The sequence below is a fragment of the Globicephala melas genome, chromosome 7 (genome assembly GCF_963455315.2).
Source record: "Globicephala melas chromosome 7, mGloMel1.2, whole genome shotgun sequence".
NCBI lineage: Eukaryota > Metazoa > Chordata > Mammalia > Artiodactyla > Delphinidae > Globicephala > Globicephala melas.
Window position 1 is genome coordinate 62,233,579 of NC_083320.1, and position 21,844 is coordinate 62,255,422.

The following is a 21,844-nucleotide window of genomic DNA, read 5'->3' on the forward strand; positions in this document are numbered from 1 at the left end:
CCTCCCTTCTCCGGCACCACAGCCCACAACTGCGCGTTCTTCGTTCCTCGGCTACGACTGTTGTCACTTCCGGCGGCGTTGCTAAGCAACTGCGCGGTTTAGCGGAAACTTCGGCGTCGGAAACGCCTTTCCAAGTCTGAGAGCGCCATGGGTACCTCAGAGATGCTGGTGCGGCTCGGCAGGCGCTGTGTACGGGCCAAGGAAAGCACGGGTGAGCTAAAATGGTCCATCCCACCACAGGGATTGTTTCTGGTCTCCAGGCATGGAGTGAGAGGCGAGCGTGCCTTTCCTTCAGAAACGGGCTCCACCAAGCCAAAAACAGCACCGTGGGCATCGTCGGGCTCTGTGTAAATTAGACAGTTTTGCCCTTGGATGAATGGGTAGGTGGGGAAAGTATACAGAAATAAGGGTAGAGAAAAAGAAGTCAGAGACTCCCAGTTGACCAGCTGGCCCGATACTCAAGCTGTGCCGTTGCCGGTCCAAGAGTCTGGTGTTTGCTGAATTTTCTCGCACTTAAGCTTTGTTATTCATTGAGTGAATCGGAATGTATTTTGGAAATATCAGTGACCTCATTAGAGTCTTGACTCTGCTGTGAACCTACTGAGTACTCTTAGGAAAGTGTCTGAAGGAAAATCTCAATTTCTTCAACTGTAAAATGAAAGTAAGGTCTCATTCTAAGGCGTATACTTTGATAGAGTGTGAAAATAATGCTACTTAAGGTATTATAATTCACATGACCTTTTATAAAAATTTGATTTTATAATAGAAGTAGCCTAGTGAGACATTTAAAGATCTCTTTATTAATTCCAGTGATTTTAGTTTCTTAAGATTGTGAATTCCCAATTAATGTTCTCATGGTGACAGAACCTTGGGAACTTGGACTATCTTCATGTCACCTCCGGAGCTTCTGTAGCAATAGAGTCCCTTGTGCCAAATGCTGAGTGAGAGCCAGCCAGTCTCCCACCAGTGGACACTAGTGGCTATTTATGCTGTGGAGAGCTTAAGAAGTAGCAGCAGAGGGTCATGACATGTAGGAGAGAGACAGTACCCATGTGGCATGTATTGAAAAAACAAAATTACGCTCACATATTCACTTTCCTATATATAAAGTGCTGCATTAAATCAAAAAGAACAACAGCAAAAATTGTCAAAATCAATTTTTGAGAACTCAGGAAACCAAAAGCTTGCAACAATTGGGGAGTGTTTATCAAGGCAAATAACTGAATCTTGGTAAGAGCAATGAGGTTTTTTGCACTTTAACTTGTTCTAGTCCCCTTCTTTCTCCCTGCCCTATGGTAGTCTAGAAAACCACTGCGATCACAGTGAAATCCAGTGGCTTAGCAGCCTGTGGAGGGAGCAAAATAGCGTTGAACCCCTTCCAAATCCCATTTCCCAGATAACTTATTATTTGAGCTGTCTGGCAGTTCCTTAGAAACTTATTATTTGACCTGTCTGGCAGTTCCTTGGAAAGTCCCACTCGCAAGACTTGTCTTTATTTGACCTGATTCAGAGCTCACCAGTTATGTTTGTTAAAACAATCAGTGGCAATTTTTAAAAGTTTTAATTGCTTCACTTCTCCAACAGCCATTACTAGCATTGTGTGAAGGTCGCTGTGAGGTAGGAATCATGGAAATAAGACTGCCCTCTGAGAACTGAACTCTGCATCAATGGAGTAAAGCATGGATATGTGAAATCATTCATAGCTCGGAGGTCAATCAGGGCTCTCCTGATCCTCAAAGATATGAGGGAACTGGGACTTTCCTGGTGGCGCAGTGGTTAAGAATCCACCTGCCAATGCAGGGGACATGGGTTTGAGCCCTCGTCCGGAAGACCCCACATGCTGCGGAGTAACTAAGCCCGTGCGCCGTAACTACTGAGCCCGCGGGCCACAACTACTGAAGCCCGCGTGCCTAGAGCCCGTGCTCCGCAACAAGAGAAGCCACCACAATGAGAAGCCCACATACCGCAACGAAGAGTAGCCCCCGCTCGCCATAGCTAGAGAAAGCCCATGTGCAGCAACGAAGACCCAACGCAGCCAAAAATAAAAAATAAACTTATTTATAAGAAAAAAAAAAGACATGAGGGAACTTGGCCCAACTTTTGTTAACCTGAGATAGTAAAAAGCCTTTCCCAAACTTTCCATGGATTGTCCTATTTTTCCTGCTGCTTTTGTGGTGGTTCTCTTGGTTCTCCTCCTGTATCAGAGTTCATGAAAAGTTCTTGAATAAAATATCTCATGAATGTAGTTACTCTACAGAAGATTAAGGTGTCATGAGGGATCACATTGTTCACTACACAGCTTTTTGGCATCTTGTTTTCCTGCCACTGCTGCCAAAGCTTGCTCACCACTGTATACTTTGTAAGGAGCAGCTCCTGCCAGTATGGGCTATTTGGTCTACCCAGCCCCTTTAGTATTTTGGAAAATTAAATTGTTTCCATTTTATTTCACATCTTAAAGAATTAGAATGACTCTTAGGTCAGAGAAAGAAAAGCATATTTTTTTTCATAAATTTATTAATTTATTTTTGGCTGTGTTGGGTTTTTGTTGCTGCGTGTGGGCTTTGTCTAGTTGTGGTGAGCTGGGGCCACTCTTCGTTGCGGTGCGTGGGCTTCTCATTGCAGTGGTTTTTCTTGTTGCAGAGCACAGGCTCTAGGTGCAGGGGCTTCAGTAGTTGTGGCACACGGCCTCAGTAGTTGTGGCTCATGGGCTGTAGAGCGCAGGCTCAGTAGTTGTGGCACACAGGCTCAGCTGCTCTGCGGCATGTGGGATCTTCCCAGACCAGGGCTCGAACCCATGTCCCCTGCATTGGCAGGCTGGTTCTTAACCACTGCGCCACCAGGGACGTCCAAGAAAAGCATATTAATATGCCTAACAATATGCTAATCCAAAGGCAGGTGGCTTAATCTAATGGCCTTTGTTTATGTAGCTTCTAATTGTAAGTAACACAAACCAAGTTGAGCCAGTTTAGGTGAAGCAAAGGAAAATTGTTACAAGGCTATAAGGATGTATTGGTCAGGACTCTTTGGTTACAAGTGATTGATCTAATTCACTGTAGTTAAAAGGGGAATATTTTGGCTCACATACCTGTGAATTTAGGTATAACTCGATCCAGGACACTATTCTACTTCTCAGCTTTGCTTGTCTTTATTCTGCATGTGGAGACTTGGTATATGGTAGGCAAGATGGTACCTGTGGTTCTAAACTCACATTTTAGGTTAACAACCAAATTCTCACTCCCATCAACTTTAATTCAAACCCCAAGAAGACTCTAATTGTCCTAGCAGCTTTTCTCTTAGTATCTTTCTGGAGCCACATGATTTCTTGCCTCTGCTTTTCTACTTCTGTTTCATTCTTCTAATAAAAGCAGTAAAAATAATAATAATTAATATTTATCTCACATATTGTGTGCCAGGCACTCTTCTAAATTCTTTACATATATTACTTCATCTAATTCTTACACCAGCTATATAAAATGAAGTAGGTACTATTAGTATTTCCATATTGCAATTAAGGGGTTAGATTTAGCGGGTTAAATAATTTTGTCTAGATTCACATAGTTCATATGTGGTGTGTTCAGAAAAGGTCCAGGTTGTCTGTCTCCAGAGTCCACACTCTTACCCACTGTGCTTTATTGCCTTTGTTAGGCCTGTGACCACCCACCATTATTCAAATGTATTTCCTATTTTGGTAAATTCTTCTCCTTACAAGTTCTACCTCCTTAAAGCAGAAGGCATTTTTTTCTGCCTCCCTTGCAGCTAGGGTGCAGGCATAAGACCAAGACTCAGCTGGTCAATTGTATGTGTGCTAGATTTACATTCTGAAGAGAGCGTATGAGGAAAGAAACAGCATGTTGAATACATTTTCTGGGGAGAGTGGCAGCAAAAGTGTACCAATTCCAGAGTACTCGTGAAGGTTCACATATATAGTGTCCAGTGGAGCAACTTATAAGTGGGGCAAGTTGAGGTGCCTACCCAATGCCAGTTGCTGTGAATCTTCACTGGAACCTCACAATGTGGTCTGTGTGATATTGGTATGTATATCTTCTAAGGGTAACTCTCTGGCTCTCTGAGAGATTCAGTAGGCTATCTAATATCCCTTAATGAATTCCTTTTCTGCTTAAACTAGCTAGAATGAGTTTGGGTATTTATAAGTAAGAACTTCAGTTGATTAAAAGGGTAGGAACATTTTTTAGAGAAGAGCTGTTATGAGCTCCATTATGTCATTTAGGATGCTTGTGAATTCATTTCACTGAATACCCAGCTCAATCATGTTTAAAAATAAGGAAATTTATTTGCTCATATAACAGGAACTCCAGCCTTTGGGTCTGATTAATCTAGCAGCATAATGAAATCCTCATTGCCCCAGGGTCTTCCTTTGTTTCTTCTTTGTGTTTCACAGTTCACAGCTTCATCCTAAGGCTGCTTCCTCTTGTGGTCAAAGGATGGCTGCTTGTCTGGCCTTCATGCTTCCTCGTTCGTATCTAGCCTGAGAGTCACTCTCAGATGTCTCTCCCAGAAGTACAAGCAAGAACTTTTCTAAAAGTCTCATAACTCTTGTCCTATTTATTTTCTTACTACAGGAATAATTATTGTCAAGGGAGATGCAAGTATTCTTAAATTAATGAGGCCCACCCCAAGACTGAGACTGTAGTCAGTTCTCCAAATTACATTGCTATTACTCAGTTAGGAAGGGGTTATATAGAGTAGACAAGTGCAATGTCTACAACCCCAAAAGATGAACATTCCCCAAAGTTATCCACTTATAAACTGCTGCTTGATTAACTTTGAAAATGCTTTTATAACAACCTGTTGGGGTAGGTATTATTGATCTCAACTTTAAAGATGTTGATACTGAGACTCCAAGAAGTTAAATGACTTGCCCAGGTTACACAGTAAGGAATTGACTAAGTAAGGACTCAAATCTATGTCTTCTGATTTCAAGGTCTTGTATACTTTCCACTTATTCCCAGCTGTTCTTAAGATAACAAGAATAAAATTATTCTTTGAAACAGCTTCCACATATCATGCCAATATAGAAATGTGTGAGAAAAAATATCAAACTCTTCTCAAAAGTTTTTAATACTTATTTTAAAAAATTTATTAGAAGTAAAGAACTGTGAAGAAGATCAAGTCCTCTATCCACCTCTTCTGCCTAGCAAAGTAGATCTCCGGCAGGTCACCATAATTCCACACAATGAGTGGGAAAGAATTCGAGATAGCCTTGACAGTTTGACAAGAGAAGCAGCACACCTTCGTGCAGAAAGAAAGGCAAAGAAAGAAATGCATTTCCGATCCCAAGAAGTGGTAAAACATTGGACTAATACATATGCAGTAAGTATTAACCACCCAGGAGTACGTGTGCACTGAAGACTTACTCTTGTTTCTTAGTGCTCTTTTATAAGTATTTTTAACATAGAAAATATCATTAAAATGCATTGAAACCCATTTTCAACAGCTTTATTTAGGTATAAGTGACATACAATAACCTGGACATATTTAAAGTGTACAATTTAAGATTTGACATATTTATATAGCCCTGAAACCATTATTATAATTAAGATAATGAATATATTCATCACCATAAAAAAGTTTCCTCATACCCCATTTTATTCCCTCTCACTCCTCCCCATGCCCCCTCCGGTATCTCCAGACAACTACTGATCTGCTGTCTATTATAAATTTCACTCAGCACAATTATTTTGAAATTCTTTCATGTTTTTGTATCAATTATTCATTCATTTTTATTGCTGAGTGGTATTCCATTATATGGATATATCACAATTTGTTTATCTGCTCAGTTGTTGATAGTTTGACATCAAGCAAATATTGACGTTTGAGCTGTTTCCAATTTTTGGCTATTATAAATAAAGCTGCTTATGAACATTTGTGTATAAGTCTATGTATGGACATATGCTCTCATTTCTTTGGGGTAGATATCTTGGTGTAGAATCATATGATAGCTGTACATTTAATTTTGTAACATTTAACTTCCAAGCTCTTTCCCAAAGTAGTCGTAATTTTACATTCCCTCCAGCGGTGTATGATAGTTCTAATTCATATTAGAACACATAGTTCTAATATGTGTTTCCTCCACATATTTGCTGAATTGCTATGTTCAGTCTTTTTAACTATAGACTTTCTAATAGGTGTGAAGTATCTCATTATAATTTTAATTTCTCTAATTACAGTGATGTTGAACATCTTTTCATGAACTCATTTTCTATCTGTATATCTTCTTTGGTGAAATGTCTGTTCAGATCTTTTGCTGGGTTTGTCTTCTTATTGAGTTTAGAGAATTTTAAAATATATTCTGAATACAAGTCCTTTATTAGATATTTGATTTGAAAATATTTTCTCCCAGTTCATGGCTTGGCTTTATATTCCATTACAGTGTCTTTCTAAGAGCAGAGTTTTTAATTTTAATGAAGTCCAGTTTATCGATTTTTCTTGTATGGATCATCCTTTTAGTGACTTACCTAAGAAATTTTTGCCTAACTCAAGATCACAAAGATTTTCTTCTGTGTTTAAGTTTAAAGTTTTAGATCTTTTATATATATATATATATATATATACACACACACATATATATATGTATATATATATATAAAATATATATATCGTCTATATTTAGAAGTGAGGTATGGATTGATGTTTATTTTTTTGCATATGAATATCCAATTGTTTCAGCACAGTTTGTTGAAAAGACTGTTCTTTCCCCCACTGAATTGCCTTTGCACATTTGTTGAAAATCTGGTTGTCCATATATGTGCAGGGGGAATTTCTGGACTCTGCTGTTCCATTGATCTATTCATCTATCTTTATTTCAATAACACACTGATCTGAGAATTGTAGCTGTAATAATAAGTCTTGAAATCAGATAGTATTAGTCCTCCAACTTTGTTCTTTTTCAAAGTTGTTCTGGCTATTCTGGGTCCTTTGCGCTTCTACATGAATTTTGGAATCAGCTTGTCAATTTCTACGAAAAAGCCAGCTGGGATTTTGTTTGGGATTGTGTTGAATTTCTAGATCAGTTTGGAGAGAATTTACATTTTGACAGTATTGAGTCTTCTGACCCACGAACACAGTGTTTTTCTTCCATTTGTATAGGTCTTATTTAATTTATGTCAGCAATATTTTATAGTTTTTAGGGTATAGGTCTTATTCATATTTATCCCTAAGTAATTACTATTTTTATGTATTATAAATGATTTTTTAACATTTCAATTTGTTATTCATTGTTAGCTATAGAAATACAGTTAAGTTTTTCTACGTTGATCTTGTATCTTGCAACACTGTTAACCTCACTTATTAGTTCTAGTAGCTTTTTTATAGATTCCATCAGATTTTCTACATAGACAATCATGATGTCAGAAAGTAAAGACAGGGACTTTTCTGGCGGTTCAGTGGTTGAGACTCCGTGCTTCCACTGCAGGGGGCACGGGTTCCATCCCTGGTCAGGGAACTAAGATCTCTCATGCTGCAGAGCACAGCCAAAAAAAAAATTAAAGACAGTTTTACAAATTTTACTTCCTTCTTTCCAATCTGGGTGCCTTTTAGTTCTTTCTTTTTTTTCTTTTTCTTTTTGACTTATTGTACAGGAATGGATGTTAGATTTTTAAAGTGCTTTTCTTTTGCTTATATCTATTGAGGTAATCATGAAGTTTTAATTTTTCACTTTGTTATATGGTGTATTTCATTCATTATTTTCAAATATTGAACCAAGCTTGCATTCCTGGGATAAACGTCTGCTGGTCATGACGTATTATCTTTTTGATGGATTCAGTTTGTTAAAATGTTAATTTTTGCATCCGTGTTCATGGGGGATATTGGTCTGTAGTTTTCTTGAAATGTCTTTGTCTGGTTTGGGTATCAGGGTAATGCTGGTTATTGTTGTGATGGAGGATTGCACAAAAACACAGGATTTGAAACTGAGGAACCAAGGAGCTTCTTGAGGAATCAAGGCAGCTTCTTTTCAGCTGCCTTTGATTTGTCTCTCTTCCTATCTTTTTCTAGAACTACATATGTCTTTGCTGTGCCCTTCTTTGTGCTTCTGTAAGATTCTCTACCTAAGAGGTACAATAACCTGCAGTTTAGTTCCATGTACATGAGTGGGAAACTACTTCAAAGTGGGGAGGTGTCCTCTAACTCCTTTTACTGTCTCACCTGGAGGAAAATGCTGAGAAAAGGTGTTCTCATCTCCCACTACACTTTCCTATATCATTTGAGGAACTATAAGGCAGGATTTTCTCCTATTTTCTAGTAGAATTTTTAAAATTATGTGGAAGCATAATATCTGTTCAAAGAGTTCTCACCTTTTATTTTTTTCAACATTGCATATTTCCTTACTTTGTTGCAATGTACATTATTTGTCTTTGGGAGGGGACACAGAAAGCTTGTGTTACCTTGCTTTAGGAACAGTGTTCATAATTTATTCTTTTTCTTCTAGAAGAGGGAAGAGTTATATCATGACTGATATATAAGTAATATATACAATATAATATATGACATTCTGAAAAAGGCAAAACCTATAGGGAAAGAAAACAGATCAGTAGTTGCCAGGGGGTGCAGGTAGTTGACTCTAACAGGGCATGAGGGAGTTTTTTGGGAGGATGGAACTGTTCTATAAGTGACTTTATGCATTTGTAAAACTGTACACTGAAAGCATATGTAATTTATACTCTAAAAAACTTGATTTTAGAAAAGCCCGTGGTCTATAAATAGATGGGGAGTGGAATATACCCCCTGTTTTTTTTTTTCTTCCAGAAGTACCACAGTATACCTAATACTTTACACCTCCATGGGTGTTAAAGAAGGAAAAGAAATGTAGTAAACGTAGTGGAAATATAATAATAAAAACTGTACTATAGGCACAGAGATTGGCAAAATGATACATCATCAGAGAGAGCCTAGAAGCAGTCCTGTGTTATATATGGGAATTTGACATATGCTAGAAATGTCATTGCAAATCAGAAGGGAAAAGATGGAAATTCAATAACAGATACTGAGATAATCGGCATATGGACAAGATGAAATTTTATCCCTATGGTACAGAATATACAAAAATGAATTTCAGCTGGATTTTAGACCTAAATGTGAAAAGTGAAACAGTAAAACTTTTAAAATAAATCATAGGATATCTTCAAGAATTCAGGGTAAGTAAGATTTTCTTAAGACGTAGGAAGTGTGACCCATAAAGGAGAAAAAGACTTCTTCTGACATGGGACATTGGCTACCTCCTCAGGCGTGTAGAAGAACATGTAAAATATGCCACTGTTGATTTTTTAAAGGAACACAAGTAGTAATATATATATATATATATATATATATTTGTTACTTAAATATAGAAAGGAACTATGGAAGTAAATGCAAGAAACTAATAGTGGTTATCTTAGAGACTGCAGATGGAAGTTAGGATTGGAGGGAGAGTTCCACTACATACTTTTGTTTTATATATATATATATATATATAAAATATGTGTGTGTGTGTGTGTGTGTGTGTGTGTATATATATATATATATATATATATATTTTGGGTTTTTTGGCTACACCATGCGGCATGTGGGATCCTAGTTCCCTGACCAGGGATCGAACCCGTGCCTCCTGCATTGGAAGCATGGAGTCTTAACCACTGGACCGCCAGGGAAGTCCCCATATACTTTTTTAATATTATGAATTTTGAACCATGTAAATGTGTTAACTACCTAAAAAATTCAATTAAGGATTAGCTCATAAGTGTAACCTCATATTTGTTAGTGATATATGCAAATACAATAAAGACTCATAAGGAAAGCTCAAATTATCATATTATATGTTTAATTTTGTAAAGTTAAGTTGAAAAAAGAAAACAGACTACTGCTTTTGTCATTTTGTAGGGGATGAAAGAACAGAAACTTGAAGCCAAAAAGAAACGTGATAAAGAAATAGAGGCAGAAAGACAAATTCTTGATATGGAAGAAGCAATACACCAACAAGGAGAAAGGAAAAAGGCCATTGAATATGCAAAGCAATATCAATTTTACCAGACAGAAAGAGTGAAAAACTTTCATGTACTACTTGGGTTTTCTTGTATTTATAGATATATATTTAACATATCTATATATAATTAGACTTTATTTTCTTAAAATATTGCAATTTTTTTTGTAGTCAGGACTTCTTCTTAGTAGAGTTTTGAAAGAACGTGATGCACAGATTGACTTCCAAAAGAGTAAAATAAAATCAGATAAAAAATGGGAGGAACAAGTGAAACTCAACGCTGAAAAAGCTTTTAAAGAAGAACAAGAAAAAGCAGAAAAACAACGCAGAGATAGAGTGGCTCTTAGCAAAGATCATTTAAAACAGTATGTATACATAAATTACCTTTTTTGTACTTTCCTCTTTTTCTCATAATGGATATAGCTTTTTTTTTCCTGATTATAAAAGTAATATATGCTAATATACCTAGTAAGTAGAAAAAATAAAAAGAAAGAGGTTAAAATCATTATTACCACCTTACCCAGAGATAATATATTGGTTACCATTGTTAAAATAATGTTGCATAACAAACAACCACACAATCTAGTGGCATTCAGCAGTAAACATTTATTTCTCATGTATCTGTGGGTTGTTTGGGCCTGGCTGGGTAGCTTGTCTTCAAACTGTAGGACTGGCTGTGTTTCCTTGTTACTGTGAGAAAGGCTCTGATCCTGCTCCATGGGGGCCTCATTCTGAGGTCCAGAATGAAGGGACAGCAAGCACCTGGGGAAAACTTTTCTCATGATATTGACAGATGCAAGAGATTGAGCCCAAGCTTGCAAGCACATGGCAAAACTCAAAGTCAAAGGGCAAGGAAATACAGTTGGCCCACCGTGAGTCTAAAGCAAGTCACGTAACCATGCTGACATCAGTGGGACAGAGGAGTGGACTCCCATGGAAGTGGGAGTGAGAGAGTCATTTTGAACAATAACCTAATCCAACACAATAATTTGTTATTGTTTTGGTATGTAGCCATACAGACTTCTTTTTGGTGTTAGTGGTGGAGAGGGTCACATTCATTGAGGTATAATTTACATTTAAGAAACTTCACCTTTTAAAAAGCATATGGCTACAGCTGATTCACTTTGTTGCAACAGAAACTAACACAATATTGTAAAGCAATTATACTCCAATAAAGATATTAAAAAATAAAAATAAAAAGCATATTGGTGTATAACCACCCCCAAATCAAGATACAGAACACTTGATCGCCCCAGAAAGTTCTCTTGTACCCCTTTGCATGAAATTCTATCCCCTGCCCTCAGCCTGTGGCAGTCATTGATCCACTGATACAGACTTTTTTTCTGAGCATGTGTACTCACATTTTATAAAATAAAATTGGATCCACAGTATTATTTTTTCAAATATTTTTTTCACTTACCAGTATGTAATGAATTCTTGCCATGTTGGTAAATAGAAATCAAACCTGATCTTTTTTTTAAAGTAGCTAGTAGTGTATATATGGGGGGGTGTATTTGTGTGTTATTTTACTTTTCTGAGCAACTGACACATGCAAATAGGAAAAGGCACAGAGGGGATTTACTGAAAAGTCTCTTCCTTGTCCATCAGCTACCATGTTTCTCCACTGTGAGACCAGTTTCTTCATACTGTAGTTTAAATGTATATACATTATATAAATGTATCCAAAAATTAAATTATACTCTGGTGGACAGTTTTACCATTTTTAAAGAAAAAAATATTTTCATAATTAAACATTACATCATCAATTCATGATCATTATAGAATTAAAAATACAATTAAACAAAATAAAATATAAATGAAAAATCACCAGAAACGCTGCGATCCAGATTAGGCACTGTTAACATTTGAGTGTACGTTCATCTCCTCTTCAGAATTTTTAAAAAATGTTACAAATAATAAATGAATATATGCTTATTGTTTAAAATTCAAGCAATACAGCAAAATTTGGAGTAAAATTTAGAAGCTCTTATTTCCACTCTATTCAATGTTTGTCTCTTTAAGTCCCATTTAACTCTTCAAAAATAGCTATTATTAAAAGTTTTTCTGGTTTTTTTGTCCACGTTGGGTCTTTGTAGCACATGGGCTTTCTCTAGTTATGGCATGTGGGGGCTACTCTTCGCTGCGGTGCGCGGGCTTCTCATTGCAATGGCTTCTCTTGTTGCAGAGCACGGGCCCTAGGCGCGCGGACTTCAGTAGCTGTGGCTTGCGGGCTCTAGAGCGCAGGCTCAGTAGTTGTGGCGCACGGGCTTAGTTGGTCCGCGGCATGTGGGATCTTCCCGCACTAGGGCTCGAACCCATGTCCCCTGCATTGGCAGGCGGATTCTTAACCACTGCGCCACCAGGGAAGTCCCTAAAAGTTTTATAGCTATCACTTCAGGATGTTTTATTGCAGTTACTGATACTTCTTATATTCAGGACATATTTAAAGTGTGTATATATTTTTTAACGTGGATGTTATATATTGTTCTGTGACTTTATTTTTTCATTCAACAGTATACCTTGAACATTTTTTTTTTTTTTTCTCTTTTTTGCGGTACGCGGGACTCTCACTGTTGTGGCCTCTCCCGTTGCGGAGTACAGGCTCCGGATGCGCAGGCTCAGCGGCCATGGCTCACGGGCCCAGCCGCTCCGCGGCATGTGGGATCTTCCCGGACCGGGGCATGAACCCGCGTCCCCTGCATCGGCAGGCGGACTCTCAACCACTGCGCCACCAGGGAAGCCCCCTTGAACATTTTTTATGCCAGAAAATATGGATCTGTCACATCTTTTAAAATAATCATATTGTATACTAAACATGTACCATGATTTATTTAACTACATTATTACTGAGGGAAATTTGGATTCCACTCCCCCGCCCCATTTCTAACAATGCTGCAGTGAACATCCTTGAGCATATGTCTTTTGTGCAAAGATGTATTTATGTAGGATAGATTTCTTGAAATGGATTTGGATTTACATTTGGAGAGATACTGCCAAATTGCCCTTTGAGAAGGTTTTAAGTATGCGTTCATTAATGATGTCTGATACACTTTTCTTTATATTATAACCAATTCTGGATAGTATTTTTTTTGTGATTTAATGTGCAAAAACTGGTATCTTTTAATTTACATTTCTCCTAGTTTCTAGTAAGGCAGTGCATTTTCTCATGTGTAAATGTTCATTTGTTTTGGGTTTTGTTATCATGAATTGGTTACTCCTTTGTTCTTCTGTGTAAGTTGTTTCATACTGAAATGTATGTTTATCATTGATTAATTAAAACGTGATTAATAAGTGTTTTTTACATATGACATATCGCATATTTGTGTTACCTTTTCTGAATGTTTTTCAGTATTTAGAAAATATTTATTTTTATGTGCTCAAATCTGTCTTTTTTCATTACTATGAAAAAAAGGTTTTGGTATATATATTTATTTGTCAAAATAACAAATGTCTAAGTGAGATAGACATGAATTCTCAGGATACATGTGTTGCCAAATTATGTATTCTTCATTTCTTTTAACCCTTAGTAAAAAGAGAAGGGAAATGTTGGATTTATTGTAAGTTTTTTCTTTGGTGGTGTAGCGACCCAAGGGTTAGTGCAAGTTAGGGATAGAGCTGTTGGCAGAGGGAGGCAAATATTTGACCAGTGACTCACCCTTGAGAAATCTCTCTTCTTATATTGGCTGTTGCAGCTCAGGTGTAATTACAGGTAGCAGCCTGATAGTCAGCAAGCTACCTGACCAGTGCTAAAACCTACAGGACATCCTCCCACTTACAGCCTTTGTATGTGGGCTGTGTTTGGGCCCCAGGATCCCCTTTCATGTGGTCTTTGGCAATAGGGTGGAGGTTCAGGCAGGTTTAGGATTCGTTTTAGTTCTTTCTTTGGATTATCTTCAGTGTAGTCTAGGAGATTTTCCATTAGGCTCTGAGGTCAGCGTAAATTCCTTTACTTACTCTTCACAGTGGGCTCTGTCTTTGCGAATGGTGGCCAAGTGTTACTTATTCTCATTGCATTCTCAACTGCCCTATTTTTCCCTAAAATTTCTTGAAAATTCAGGTATGTGGGTAAGACCTTGCTTTAGTTTCTAGTAGTGGTATAGAATTTTCCCCATACCGTTGGTTGCACTGTGGGGAATTAGGAGGGGAATGATATGTGACATGTGAGCTTGGTTTGCCAGTTTGGTTCCAGAAGTCCTACATCTTAAATTTATTAAGAAACATTCATAGAAAGTAGAGTAGTGGTTGTTAGCAGCTGGAAGAGGGCACAATGGTGAGTAATACAGGGTCTCTTTTTGGGATGATGAAAAGATTCTCAAATTTAGATAGTGGTGATGGTTGAAAATATCTATAAATGTTCTAAAACCAACTGAATTGTACACTTTAAGGGGTGCATTTTTTTTTTTTTTTTTTTTTTTGCAGTACGCGGGCCTCTCACTGCTGCGGCCTCTCCCGTTGCGGGGCACAGGCTCGGGACGCGCAGGCTCAGCGGCCATGGCTCACGGGCCCAGCCGCTCCATGGCATGTGGGATCTTCCCGGGCCGGGGCACGAACCCGTGTCCCCTGCATCGGCAGGCGGACTCCCAACCACTGCGCCACCAGGGAAGCCCTAAGGGGTGCATTTTATGGTGTGAAAATTATATCTCCATAAAGCTGCCATTAAAATCTAAAAAAAAAAACAGAAAAAAGAAACATTACGGGACTTCCCTGATGGTCCAACGGTTAAAGACTCTGAGCTTCCACTGTAGGGGGCATGGGTTTGACCCCTGGTCGGGGAATTAAGGTCCTGAATGCCACGTGCTGTGACCAAAAAGTAAAAAAACAAACCAAACAAACAAGAAATTCAATTACAAAATTATCACCATGTTGTATTCTGTTGAATGTTGATGCATGTGTCAGTTATATACAACTCAGAATGCATGTTACTTTAAAATATTGTTAGGAATGGTGATGAGCCAATAAAAAGCCTCTTTAAGACAAAAGTAAAATTGGAATCATAGCACTGGTATTAACCTGAGTGGAAACAGAGGACTATATGGTAGAAAATGGAGGAGAAGAAGAGGATTTTTTTCCCCTTTTCTTGAATAATAAGAGTTTATTCCAGAGCAAAATTTCAAGAGAGGCTATTTATTTATTCATTCAATCGTCATTCATTGTTACATTTATTGAACAATGTTTGCCATCCACTATTCTAGTCACTGAGAATACAAAGATGAATACAATAGTCCTTTTTCCTTAAGAAGTTTACAATCTGGGGAGGAGGGTATAGATATGGAACAAATAATTAGACTATGATAGTAAATATTTTGGGAAATATATATACAGAGTGTATGGAAGAATATAAAATGGACAACTGATTCAGTCTAGAGAAGGCTTTTCAGAAGAGATCAGCTCCTGTACTTAATTCTGAAGAATGAGTAGGAATAAGCCATGCAAAGAGTAAGGGATGTAAAAGTATTTTAAGCAGAGGAAATAACATGGGTGAAGGCCCACAGGTGAGACAGAATATGGTGGATTTGAATAACTACAAGATGGCTGTAATATAGAGGACTAAGAGGGCAATGTTAAAGATGAGATCGGAGAGACAGGCAAGGGCCAGATCATGATGTGCCTTGTAGGCCATGTGTCTTAAGGGCTCCCAAAATTTGGGATGACTCTCCTCTTTGAGTAGAGACCAGATTTTAATTCTTTTAATCCCTAAGAAATGGGAATTGCAGGTTCCAAGAGGCAAGACTCTTTTGCATGCTCTACTAATTGTATTACCAAGTGCTACCCAGGTGTCATCTGGTGGTGATTTAAAATATATCCACACAGATTTGATATTCCTCCCTTCAGAGGACAGAGCCTAATTCCTTTCCCTCTTGAGTGTGGGCCATACATAGTAACTCATTTCCAAAGAATAAAAAGAGGTAGAAGTAATGGTGTGTGACATCCTGAGATTAGGATATAAAAGGCATTGTGACTTTCTCCTTGGCATCTCTCTTGGATTGCTCATTCTGGGGAAGCTAAGTGCCATGTTATAAGATACTCAAGAAGCTCTGTGGAGAGGTCCATGTGTCAAGGAGCTGAGGCCTCCTGCCAATGGATATGTGAAAATTGGTTCTCCAGACTCTGTCAAGCCTTCAGTTGATTACAGCTCCAACATCGTGACTGCAATCTCTTGAGGACAACCCAGCTAGGCCACTCTCAGCTTCCTGAATCTCAGAAATGGTATGAGATAATAAATGTTTATTGTTTTAAGCCACTAAATTTAGGGGTAATTAGTTATTCAGCAATAGATGACTAAAACACCCTGTACAGCTGCAGGCCCTGTACCTGAAAGTGAGATTTTTCACACGCTTCTTAAACAATCTCTAGGCTGTAGGCCTGGAGCAGTATAAGAGTCTGCCTGTGACTCACAGTGGGCATGATGAGGATAGGGCAAATAAGGGACTCTAGTGACACCAAAATCCCCCCAAAGAGGGATTTTGACCAATAGCCTTAAACATAATTATTGAAAAGACACTTAAGAGTATAGACAAAGAATAATTCTATTTCCTTCTATTGATAGGTAAGCCTTTCTCTAGGAAGAGGCCCATAGACCTTGCTTAAGAACAACTCAGTTACTGTTACTCTCATCAGCTTCCCAAGAAAAGGAAAAATCATCATAGGACAGCTTGCATCACTTTCTCCTGGATAAGGGAAGAGGGCTTAAGTGATCTTATTTATTCCTACTGATTAAAAGCCATCCTAAATCTTGTAACTTCCAAATTTGTCACTCTAGTCCAGACTCTCCCTTAAGTCCCAGTTTCACATATCTCACCACCTTTAAGACATCTCCATTTGGACATCTCTTACGTACCTCAGATTTAAAATGTCTAACACAGAATTATTGATTCTCCACACCCACAGTGGACTTCCTAGTGGCATCCTTACCAGTCAGTTGTTCAAACCAGAAACCTAGGAATCCATCTTTATTTTCCTTTATTTCCCAAGTCAAATTTATCAGCAATTCATGTTGATTTTTTTCTCCAAAACAAATCTTGAATTTATTGCTGTCATCTTAGTCCAAGCCACCCTCATATCCCATGGATTATTGCCTCAACCTCTTAACTGGCCTCCTATTCTCTCTTCCTAATCCCTTCTCCTTTCATCATCCAGAGAGATTTTATTAAAATGAAAATTGATTTTATTATTCTCCTACCTAAAACATTTCAGTGACTTTCCGTTCATTTAAGATAAAATGGAAACTCGACTATCTCTGGCAAGGCCTTGTGTCAAAGGGCCTCATCTACTTCCCAAACTCCTTTCCCACCACTCTTTCTCATTATACCTCCATTACCCTGATCTTCCAGGCCTCAGGCTCCTGTCAGATCATTGCTTGCCACATGGCCTTTTCACATGCTTTTTCTTCTGTTGGGAATTTTACCTTCCCGTTCTTCATCTGTGGGCTTCTCATCAGCTCAAAGAGGTCTTCTTTGTCTTAGGGAACAGCTCTGTGCAAACAGCTTTCTCTGTTATGTAAAATAAATAACTCAATTGTTATTCTTTTTCTTGTCCTGTTATTTTCTTTTATATATATATATTTAAAATTTATTTATTTTCTTTATTTTTTTGGCTGCATCAGGTCTTAGTTGTGGCTCATGGGATGTTTTGTTGTGGCGCATGGGCTCTTCGTTGCAGCACGGGGGTTTCTCCCTAGTTGAGACGTGCAGGTTTTCTCTCTAGCTGTGGTGCACGGGTTCCAGAGCAGGTAGGCTTTGTAGTTTGCGCCATGCAGGCTCTCTTGTTGAGGCACGTGAGCTCAGTAGTTGTGGCGCGTGGGCTTAGTTGCCCCGTGGCATGTGGGACCTTAGTTCATCTACCAGGGATCGAACCCGCATGCCCTGTATTGGAAGACGGATGATTCTTTACCACTGGATCATCAGGGAAGTCCCTTGTTCTGTTATTTTCTTTACAAGAATTACCTGGATTTGTAATTACATTATTTTTCTATTTACTTGCTTTTGTTTGCTTGTTTTTGCCTGTCTTCCCACTGGAATGTAAGCTTCTTGAGGTCAGGAACCACGTTTGTCTGTTTCATGGTTGTAGTAGAAATTCAATAAATAGTTGTTAAATAAATGAATGAGAGGTCTCAAGATTACAGAAGAGTTAAGTGTGATCCTTAAGTCTCTAGAATAGGCAACAGAAAAGAAGTTGGTACTGTTCACCACGATAAGGACAAGAGACCAAAAGGATCAGTTTAGAAGAGGAGGAGGATGAATTTGCTTTTAGACATAGTGAATGTACCTATATAATAAAATAGTCAGGTGGTGATGCCTTTTGGGTTGTCTCTTCAAGAATCAAGCATGTCTATTGTAATAGAGACCTCATTTTTTTTTTTAAATAAAATTATTTATTTATTTATATTTTTGGCTGCGTTGGGTCTTCGTTGCTGCTCACGGGCTTTAGTTGCGGTGAGCAGGGGCTACTCTTTGTTGCGGTGCGCGGGCTTCTCATTGCAGTGGCTTCTCTTGCTGCGGAGCACGGGCTCTAGGTGTGCAGGCTCAGTAGTTGTGGCTCACAGGCTCTAGAGCGCAGGCTCAGTAGTTGTGGCGCACGGGCTTAGTTGCTCCGTGGCATGTGGGATCTTCTCAGACCAGGGCTTGAACTCCTGTCCCTGCGTTGGCAGGCAGATTTGCAACCACTTTGCCACCAGGGAAGCCCCAGAGACCTCATTTTTTTGGGGGGGCCTCTCACTGTTGTGGCCTCTCCCGTTGCGGAGTACAGGCTCTGGACGCGCAGGCTCAGCGGCCATGGCTCACGGGCCCAGCCGCTCCACGGCATGTGCGATCTTCCCGGACCAGGGCACGAACCCATGTCCCCTACACCGGCAGGCAGACTCTCAACGACTGCGCCACCAGGGAGGCCCCAGAGACCTCGTTTTTGATGTTGGGCTGCTGACTTCTTGTTAGGCCCCACCCTCCCTTCCCCTTTGGCCTTATAAGAAGGCCCCTGGGCTTGCCTTTTCCTTGGGTGCCAGTAGGAAATTTAAATCTCCTGTGCACAGGAGCTTTTCCCCAGTTTCACCCCTCAGTCACAATAAAGACCCAAACTCACTTCCTCTGCTTTGCCCAAGTCAATCCAGACCTACTTATGCCTACACAGCTCTGTTGGGTGTCCCTTATGTGATAATACTTTCTCTCAAATTCTCTTGGTGTGTGGAGGGTCATCTGAGCCACATTTTGGGTAGGGGTCCCTTCCACTTTTATAGGAGTTCTATGTAACATCTGTATAAAGTCAAGTCAGATCTGGGCTAGATCAACACAGATTTGGGAGCTTCAGAATGTAAATCAGAGGTAGCAAAGAGGTTTCATGACAAATTCTGCTCGGATGGTTTGGCAGAGGCTGCCAGTTCATTGGGCTGAGCAGGACCAAGATTTTTGCATTGATTTTTGTTTTGCATTGATTATTGGTGTCTGCTATGGTCATGGGTGTTGGAAGTAAAGATATAAATGTTGGGCTTCCCTGGTGGCGCAGTGGTTGGGAGTCCGCCTGCCGATGCAGGGGACGCGGCTTTGTGCCCCGGTCCGGGAGGATCCCACATGCCGCGGAGCGGCTGGACCCGTGAGCCATGGCCGCTGAGCCTGCGCGTCCGGAGCCTGTGCTCCGCAATGGGAGAGGCCACAATAGTGAGAGGCCCGCGTACCACCAGAAAAAAAAAAAGATATAAATGTTATGTATTTCTTCCCTGAACTAGAGGATCTCGGATTTCCTTCAAAATGTTGACTTTGCATTAAGCTAAACCTATGGCAGATAGTTGAGTAGTCTACCCAAACTAAGGTAAAAGTCTTTATTGACAGTCTTTAATAGTTATATAAATCCTTGTCAATATTATCTCTTCACTGACACTAGAGACATTTTTTCTTATTCACTCTCAGAATAGGTAAATTTTTTTTTGGCTGAAACAATGAATTGTCCAATACGTGTATAGGTATAATGTTAGTGATTTCCAGATTTGCTAAGGAATGTTAAAATTGCAAATGTTTTATATCTTGTTTTCCCTTAAAGTAGCAATTTTAAAACTTCAAAAACTTTCTCAAAATTAGATACATCTCTTTTTATAATGTCCTTTAAATCTTGATGATTGACATGAATTTGCTTCTAAGAGATTGGTATACTATTAAATAGTTCTAACAAACTAAACAAATAAATAAAAATTTGAAAACCTAGTATTTTTAGGGAAATCATAAAGTTGATTTAGCTGTGGCCAACAGTGACTTTTTTCTTAGCTCCTCCTAAAGAGAGTGACTGTGACTCTAAGTGGCTGCTTACTCACCTGTTCTGAATTGGCTTAATAATACCAAAGTGAACTTACTGGCTCACTTAACTGTGAAGTCCTCTGTGGCACAGGGAAGGGAATTTTCCCCCTCCCTGAAACCAAGAAAAAAATGTTATGATTGGGTGCATATGAAAGAAAGGCTTACTCCTCAGTCTTTTTGTCTATTTAAGTGGGTTGTTTACCCACTCTGTACCCAGGAAGAAAAAGAACTGGAGACAACTGATAGAGAGCACCAGTGGAGCAGCCTGCACACGTGTTGATTGGCTGACCGGGATGCGTGGGCACATAGACAAAGATACCGGCGGGGGGGGGGGGGCGGGGGCTTGAGCTGTTTTGCCAGTATGCTGAGGATTGACTGCCAGATGTGGTCGCGGAGAGTCTGCAATAAGCTACTGATGGTGGATGCTCCTGGTTGTGATGGTGGTGGGGTGGGGGGGGTGTGGGTTGTAGAGGTAGAGCTGGAGCTAAATGCAGATCAGAGCTCTGCAGTGAGGACACTGCTCAGGGATCTCTGAAGAACTCACGCATAAGCCCTGTGAGACAACCAGCATTTAATGGCTAACCACTCAGAAGGCATCAGTAGTTAGTCAATGTTGGCTAGAGAAAGGATAACAACCAAAGTGGCCAGCTGGGTAAGGAAGTTGTTGCCCTTCTTCCATCAAACTCCAACTCCTGAGAGGCCAGATCCATAGCTTAGATAGCATCTTCTAGTGCTGAAATTGAAAAGCAGTAGGGATTAGGGACTTTTCTGTAAAATAATGTCACCATTTCAGCATAGTGTCTGTCATTCAGTTAACTGGTTCTTTCTAAAGGAAAGGAACATTTGAATCTACTGTAGGACTTAATTTTGGTGAGGAATGAAACAAATTTTGAAGAAAGGAAGATATTGGCCATCCTGGGTTAACCAAGATTGGATTTGTTTTTGTATTTTTTAAAAATTTTTTCTACAATTTATTTGTTTGAATCAGATTCCAACTAAGGTTCATACATTGCAATTGGTTCCTATGTCCTTTCTTTTAAAAAAAATTATTTATTTATTTATTTATTTATTTATTTATTTTGGCTGTGCCAGGTCTTAGTTGTGGCATGCGGGATCTTTAGTTGTGGCATGCGGACCTCTTAGCTGCGGCACGCATGTGGGCTCTAGTTCCCAGAACCCAGGCCTCCTGCACTGGGAGCACAGAATCTTACCCATTGGACCACCAGGGAAGTCCCTGGATTTGGTTTTAATCACTGCTCTTTACCTATCTGTTCTTGTCCCAAAAGAAATCCACAAGTTCTCCTTTATAGTTTCAAATCATCCCAGGTAAGACTCTAATTCATTTCTTTAAAATATATTCTATTTTTCTGCATCGCTCTCAGTTATAATTATGTTTTTTTCTTCAGAATAAAGGAACATGAAGAGGAAGAAGAGAGAAGGAGAAAAGAGGAAGAAAAGGATGCTGAGGAAATAAAGCGACAGAATTCATTATATGAAATAGAAATGAAAAAAGAAAGAGGAAAGAAAAAAGAAGAGATCAATGAAAACAGGAGACTATTTTTTGTAAGTTGAAAATACTTCAAAAATGTATCTC

General features: G+C 39.1%; 1 protein-coding gene across 1 annotated transcript in view; it reads left to right on the plus strand.

Moving 5' to 3' along the window:
* The first annotated feature begins 110 nt into the window (after positions 1 to 110).
* CFAP210 (cilia and flagella associated protein 210) overlaps positions 111 to 21,844 on the plus strand; it is a 36,841-nt gene continuing 15,107 nt past the window's right edge. Inside the window, exons 1-5 of the mRNA XM_030852420.2 lie at positions 111 to 211; positions 5,105 to 5,331; positions 9,874 to 10,047; positions 10,145 to 10,338; positions 21,657 to 21,813. Of these exons, the coding sequence (XP_030708280.1) occupies positions 148 to 211; positions 5,105 to 5,331; positions 9,874 to 10,047; positions 10,145 to 10,338; positions 21,657 to 21,813 (816 nt within the window). The 5' untranslated portion in view covers positions 111 to 147. The remainder of the gene's footprint in view (positions 212 to 5,104; positions 5,332 to 9,873; positions 10,048 to 10,144; positions 10,339 to 21,656; positions 21,814 to 21,844) is intronic.